This window comes from Hydra vulgaris, chromosome 05 (assembly GCF_038396675.1).
Source record: "Hydra vulgaris chromosome 05, alternate assembly HydraT2T_AEP".
Lineage (NCBI taxonomy): Eukaryota > Metazoa > Cnidaria > Hydrozoa > Anthoathecata > Hydridae > Hydra > Hydra vulgaris.
This window is the reverse complement of record NC_088924.1, coordinates 15,060,001-15,067,500: the sequence shown is the minus strand read 5'-3', so window position 1 is coordinate 15,067,500 and position 7,500 is coordinate 15,060,001. Positions and strand designations below refer to the sequence as shown.

The 7,500-nt window shown below is 24.3% G+C and overlaps 1 protein-coding gene across 2 annotated transcripts in view; it reads left to right on the top strand.

Moving 5' to 3' along the window:
• Nucleotides 1-7,500, top strand: part of LOC136071883 (uncharacterized) — a 51,817-nt gene that overhangs the window by 11,335 nt on the left and 32,982 nt on the right. For both annotated transcript variants that reach the window (XM_065797480.1, XM_065797479.1), the window contains exons 5-8: nucleotides 3,101-3,889; nucleotides 4,215-4,356; nucleotides 5,878-5,998; nucleotides 6,972-7,088. In XM_065797480.1, the coding sequence (XP_065653552.1) occupies nucleotides 3,101-3,889; nucleotides 4,215-4,356; nucleotides 5,878-5,998; nucleotides 6,972-7,088 (1,169 nt within the window). The remainder of the gene's footprint in view (nucleotides 1-3,100; nucleotides 3,890-4,214; nucleotides 4,357-5,877; nucleotides 5,999-6,971; nucleotides 7,089-7,500) is intronic.

Sequence of the window (7,500 nt, the reverse complement as noted above, 5' to 3'; positions counted from 1 at the left end):
AATTTATGTGTGACATACTTTATAACGAATATAACTTTGTTGGTATTATTTAAGTATTATTTAACAAGCAAGCTCTACTGTTAAATTAAACATATTTTAACTTCAAAAAAATTTTACCAAAAATATTTTCTATAAAATCAACTTATAATTTTTTCCCTTGCAAGTTCTTCAGATAAGCATGATTTTTTACTCTCGTAGTGAAATTAGCAAGCGCTATTTGTTGCGCCTGGAAGACCATTTATGGGCGTGCTTCACTTGCATGGGGCGATCGCTCTTGCTTCATTACAAGGCCTGATTAGTATACAAAAATATATCATACAGGGCTGTTCCAAGCTGACTCAGGGCAACGAGGGGCCCTGTTGAAAAATTGTGAAGCTCCAAAATTTAAATGTCATTTATACAATCACATTGTAAATACGATTGTATAGACTTTTTGATATTTAGCAAGTATTTAAGATGGTAAAAATTATTAAATCTTAGGAATAAACTCTCCAGTTGTTGGAGTGGCCCTGCTCTCATATTGTTTTGTTCCATTAATACTTTAATGATATGATGCTAAAAAATAAAAAGCAAATAAAAATTATATTAGTATTTTTATTATAACTTATTTTAAAAAAAAAACTTATTCCCATATTTTGACTAAATCTACTTTTAGTCGACTTAGTAGATTTTAAAAATGTCGATTTTAGTATACAGTCGAATTGTATTAAAAATGTATTAGTTGATTTTAGTTTACAGTCAAATTATTTAAGTTGTAACAACACTATTTAAAACTTATATCTTCTGCATCAGGTTCATCCAATCATATCACTTTTTACTATTACCTTAAAGATTCATTTGGTGATTTTCTTCGTGATGTTTCTTGGGCTAATGTCTTTTGTCTCTCTGCTAAAAATTGGGCCTCTTTTATAATCTCCTGGATTCAGGCAAGCATAAAAGCTTCTTGTTTCCTTTCAAGGCATGAAAGGAATTCTTGTTGCTTTCTTTACTCTACTTAGTTTTTGTTTTTTTTTAAGCATTTTTAATTAAAATTATTGTTTTCATTTTTTCTACAAAAATAACTTTCTGGAGAAGAAACTTTCTGGAAAACAAACTTCTTTTTATTATTGCAATAAATCAATGCAAAAATGTTCTGTCTGGTGCTTCGGTCTTTAATCTTAGATCTTTTTGTCTGGTGCTTAGGTCCGTTATTCACTGATTGCTAAATCTCATATTTTCTCAGAAATTAGGTACTAGAGACCGTAAGAAAATCATGCTATCCTTGCTTCCTCATCTATATTAATGATCTTCCTTATAATCATACCTCTAAAGCAGCTCTATGTGCTGAAGATATATTTTTTTAAATGGTTACTTTTTTAAACATCTTGAAAAATATTAAAAACTTTTTTTGTTGCAAAATTAAAGTTATATACTATATAACAAATATCTACTCCAGTTCATAAAAAGTCATCACTTTTCATTGTTTAGAACAGCTAATTATAAATGTAATCTTGTTTCTGTGACTGGTGATTTTTAACCCAAAAAAGTTGTTTGCTGCTAATAACTAACACAATTCAAAAACTAAATTTTGGAATTTGTTGATATTCCTATACCAAAAGAAATTATATATTCAAACCATTGCAAAGTTCAACATCTACTAAGATGTTGAACTTTGCAATGGTTTGAATATATAATTTACTCCTGATTCCATTCTCTACCTTTATAATCCTTATTTATCCTTGTACAGAATACTGTTGCATTATTTGGTTCTTTTCATAATTAGTTCTTTTAAAGAGCCTCACTTTTAGGCAATCTCACCTGAGTCATCATTCTGCTTAGACTTACTGTAAATGTTGCTTTATGCACAAATAATTTTTATTTATCTAGTTTTTTTTTCTTCGAATGTTTGTTCTTTGGAATTCTCTCCTTATTGTTTCCTGACTCATACAATTTGCAGTTTTTCTTCTGTTAACTTTCTTCGTACTTTTTTTTGTTTTTTTTGTTTCTGTTTTCTTCCTGGCTCAATTAAATTTAATTAGTGATTGCTTGCAGCCTTATTAGAAGTGACCTATTAGAAATGTAATTTTTTATTTGTTTTACAAGCTTCACAATTATCCTCATCTCAATATTTTGCTTTTTTTTAATAATTAGTTTTAAATTGTGTATAATTAGCTTTTAAAGCTTTCAAAAGCTTTACATGTTTTAAAAGCTTCTTTTATTAAAAAAAAGCTTTTAAAACTTTTAATTAGTTCAACTTTAAAAAAATCATAAAAAATAGTTGATTATGAAAAACTAGATTTTTAATTTTATTTTTTACAAGGAAAGCTAGAAAATATTTTCTGTTTTAAAATATGTTTTAAAATATTCATGCTATCAGGAGTTAATTTAAGACTATAGATATTTTAGGCAATATAGCATTATTTGTTTGCAAGTTTCCTTATTATGCTCCTTGGTATGCAAGACACGTATATTGTTAATTTATTTATAAAGGCATATGAGGCATGAGAAGCATGCATTATTTTAAAAATAATCATGCTAATGCAATGATAAATGATTTTTTATTTGCAGTCAATACTTAAAAGTTTAAAAATTGTTACTTCATAGTTTGAATGAAATTTTATCACCAAAAAAAAAAAGAAAAAGCTATATAAGAAATTTGTATTTTAGAAATTATTCTTTTAAAATATAACATATAACATATAAATGGGTACCAGACCCCACCAAATATCAAAGTTGATTTAAGTGAGGCTAAGCTGTAATCACAGTTTAACTTTGACTTATTACAAATATATCTTAGTTTTAAATTTGTATATTAAATATAAAAGTTTAAAAAATGTTCATTTATTTATTTATTAGTTTGTAAACTTAATGTGGTAGGACACTCGGCTCGTAAAATTCTTTTTAAGAGTTTCGAGGTTTAAATCCACCCTATATTTTTAAAAGAACTGTGCTCAACCTGTTTTTCAACTGTGCAACAACCTTGTTTAACAAGGTTTGTTTCTCTGTGCAGCTGCCTTGTTTAACAAGGTTTGTGTTTCATAGTTTAAGGCTGAGAGAGAGCAAATAAAAAAAACCTAATCTTTAAAACAACTGTTTAATATTTTTCTAATTTGTTTTCTAGACAATGACAAAGATGATAGAAGTTACATCAAAGAAGACAGAAATTATGATCAAGATAATAGAAGTGACAGAGATGATAGAAATTATAACAGAGATAATAGAAATTATGACAGAGATAATAGAAATTATGACAGAGATGATAAAAATTATGACAGAAGTAATAGAAATTTATATGGGAGTGCTGCAAGAGTCAATGATAAATTTTACTCAAAAGAATTAAACAATCAAGTCAATGAAAATCAATCAAACAACGATATTAGACAGAACAGTCAAAACTATTTTGAAAAGTCAGATGCAGTTAAAAATCAGGCAAGGTATAGCAATGCAGAAAACTATTCAAGCAACTATGCAGCCAATGAAGAGTATAGCTCTTTAAAAAAACAAAGTATTGTTCACGATAGTGAAATAAGAAGATTCAGCTCCAATAATGAAAGTTTATCTCAAAACTTATATTCAGATAACAGAAACTATCTTAGTAATACAAATATAAATATTATCAACTCAAATTATGTAAACAATGCTAATAATTATGGAAGTTATGCAAATAATATTGGTTTTGGCAATAACAGTAGTAACATTCTTTCTAATAGTGCTAGCAATTCTAATATTAATGCCAATAAAGTTAATTCAAGTAATCAGCAGATTTTTAATCATATTGCTTCAAGTAACCAACAGATTTTTAATAACAAAGAGAACACTCATAATTCTGACTTAACAATAAACAATCAGTTTTCCCAGTCAAATAGAGACTTCAGTCAAATAGAGAATTCAGCCAGAATTAATTCTCATGGTAAATTTTAATTTAACTAATTCACAGGTATTTTTGACATTTTGCATTAAATTTACTTTTACTCTTCATCTCGTAAATGTAGTTTGTTTAATTTTATAAGTCTATCATATTCTTGTTAGGGAAAGTGATCCTTTGCAGTTTCCACTTTTACTATGGGTTGTATTACTGTTTACAGAAATTGTTATCAATTTATAAGTGTTAATATTTGGCAGGAATACTATTAGCCTGTCAGCAGATTGGCAGAAAAATTGCCAGCTTTTCAGCTGATCTGTTCTGTCAGTTATATTAAAAATAATTTATGAAAAATGTTTAATCTTACTTATAGAAACAAAATATAATGAAGAAAGCATCAATCTTCTTGATCTTCTAAATTTTTTGAAGACAAATGACCATGGTTTAAAATCACAGGCTGCAGGATATTTGATGCATCTTTCTTACAAGGACGAAGAGATCAAAAAAAGAATATGGTACTATTCAAAAAAAAATTTTTAACTTTTTGAAATTTTTAGACATATTTGTTTTCATTATTGCATGCCTTGTTTTAAAGTGTTATGCAAAATTTGTTTTTAAAAATATTTTTTAAAACCTTTAATCTTAAGTTGAATTTTTATATACAAAAATGTTTATGTTTGCCACTGATTTTATTTATTTAGATGTGAAAGTAAAAAAAAAGTTTTTTTTTTGCTTTTTTTATTTAAACCTTTAATACCTTTTCATTTTGATTTGCTAGAAATGAAAAATAAACATAAATACTTTATACAAATTGTTTTAATATTGTCTCAATAACACATGTGTAAGCACATGTTAACTGTTTTGTAAATACATTGTTCAAATAGATTGTACTTGCGAACCTAAATAAATCTGTGCGTTTGTCACTACATGAGATATGAAGTAATTTTCTCATAAAATTACTTCATATCTCATGTATTTCTCATAATTACATGAGAGATAAAAATTATAATAAAAAATAAATATTTTTTGCAAAAATTAATGTTGTTTAAAAAAACAAACAATTTTTTAATTTACGGTAATATAATAATTTTTAAAATTTGTTACTGTTCAATGTTGTTTAATTAGTATATGTAAGTTAATTATATCATTAATATATGTGTATATATAAAAATATACATATATATTCTTTGTTTTTTCTTTCTTTTTCTGAAAAAACTGTATGGATTTAAGTCTACAAAATAAGTCAGCAAACATATTTTTTTTACATTTTAAAGGCAAATATTGTGTTTTTTTTGCAAAAAAATGCTGATATTAGGATATTAGGATATTAAATTTCTCCTGGACAAGAGGGTACCATCGCTCAAATTTTTTCCCTAGAATAGCCCCTGTTTATATACTTATACATGTGTATATCTATTATATATATATATATATATATATATATATATATATATATATATATATATATATATATATATATATATATATATATATATATATATATACATATACATATGTATAATACGTATAATAGATGTACATGTACCTATTAGAACATATATAGATATGCATTTGTGCTTGTGTGTGATATGTGTTCTTGTGTGTGTGTGTGTGCTTGTGCGTGCATATCTTTATAATCTGATTCTTAATTTTGATAAAATTAGTTATTTTTACAAACATTTTAAAAATACAAAGTTTTATTAAAATTAGTGATGTTAATAATTTTTTATGAATTTTTGTAAATTTTAAAAATTTATAAAATTATAAAATAATAAAAATTTTATTATTTTATTTTAAATATTTATTTTTAAAATTATAAAATTGTAAAAAAAAAAACTATAAAATCATTAAAAATTTATACAATTATAAAAAAAAAAAAGAAAAAAAAAGTTAAGTCTTATAAATTTGAAACTTAAGTTTTTTATTTAAAATGGCTTCTACAATATAATTATTTTCATGCAGTCCCATACTTTTTTAATTGGATTTACTAATTTTTCAAATTTTTTGTAAATTCTAGATTGATTTGTTTCATTTAGTGAGCTTGATATTATTCCTATGTTAGTAAAACTACTTGCTGATGATGATGAAGATTGCTACCGTAATGCTGCTGGTGCTCTAAAGAACCTGTCATATGGTAGATTTTTAGATGATAATAAGGTAAACCTTTTATAATAAATATTTTGTATAATTGTTCTTATAGTTTTAGTATTTTTATTTTAATTTGATTTAAAATATTCAAAATAAAATTATTGTTTTTGGTTATTGTATATTTATATTATAAACAAGTATTTATGTGCAATATATATATATATATATATATATATATATATATATATATATATATATATATATATATATATATATATATATATATTGTCATGATCATTTCACAATCACTCAAGTCAATTTTGGGGAAGTTTGAGTTAATGGTTGCATTGTATAGTTAATGTGTAGACAATTTTCTTTTATGTAACAAATCATTTATAATCTTAAACCAATCAGAAAGTAGTTTTTTTCATTTGTTTTATTGTGATGTATAAGAAAAAAAAGCTATTTTTTCAGTTTTTTAGTTTTCTCAAAACATGAAATAACGTCAAAATTTTTTATAAATAATGTATCAGTTAGAAATGAGTTAAAACAGTATTTCAATATTCTCAACTAATGTTTAATCACATAATTGAATCTCAGAAGTGTCAAATACAAGGAGTAATCAATTTGTTCAATTTTCAAGTTTCTATAAAAAAGATAAATAAAGTATTTTAAACTTTTTCAATCCAAATATTCACCAACGCAACTTGCAACAACCAATGTAACTTGCAGCAACCATTGCTGCAAGTTAGATTGGTTGCTGCAAGTTACTTCTTATTAAATAAATTTAAGAATGAAAGTTATGACAAAAAAAAAATGTTCTTAATATTTAAATATTTATCTTTTCAAAAATATTAAATGCTATAAGTGCATTAACTAAGGTAATTAATAATTTGTTTATAGTTATTAACAGGATAACGCAATAAGTGAAAAGGTAGATCTTAAAAGAATTGTTTAAAAATTATAAAATCACTTTTCTTTTTATAAATATATAAAATGTATGTATGTATTTTTTAAATAGTAGTTTTAATTTTTTTTTTAGTTAGCTATTCAAAGTTGTGGAGGTGTTGTTGCTTGTTCTAAACTTTTGTACAAAACATCGTCAATTGATGTAAGGGAGCATATAACAGGGATTCTGTATAATATTAGTTCTGTTAAGGTAAATTGATCTATTGTGGTGTTATTTTTTAGTTTTTTTCTTTTTATTTCTTTTTTATTTTATCAATTTTTTTTATTTTTGTTTACAATTTTGACTTGAAGTTTTTTACAACATTTTAGTAGAATCTTTATAGAACTTTGTTCTAGAGTTTGTTTTTAGCTGAAAGCTAAATTAAAAAATAGTTTTTTTAATTTAGCTTGTAATTTAAAGTTCATTAAGATGATTTAACTATTACATCTCTGTTTAGTCAGATTATTTTCTATTTTCTTTTAATATAAAAATGGATCAAATTCTTTTAGCATGAAAACCATTTGGCTTTTATTTTTTTTAATGTATAAACATTTAAAAAAAAAAAAAATTTGAAAATGAAAGTAAAAAAAAAAAAATCCTTTTAAAACAAGAACAATAATGA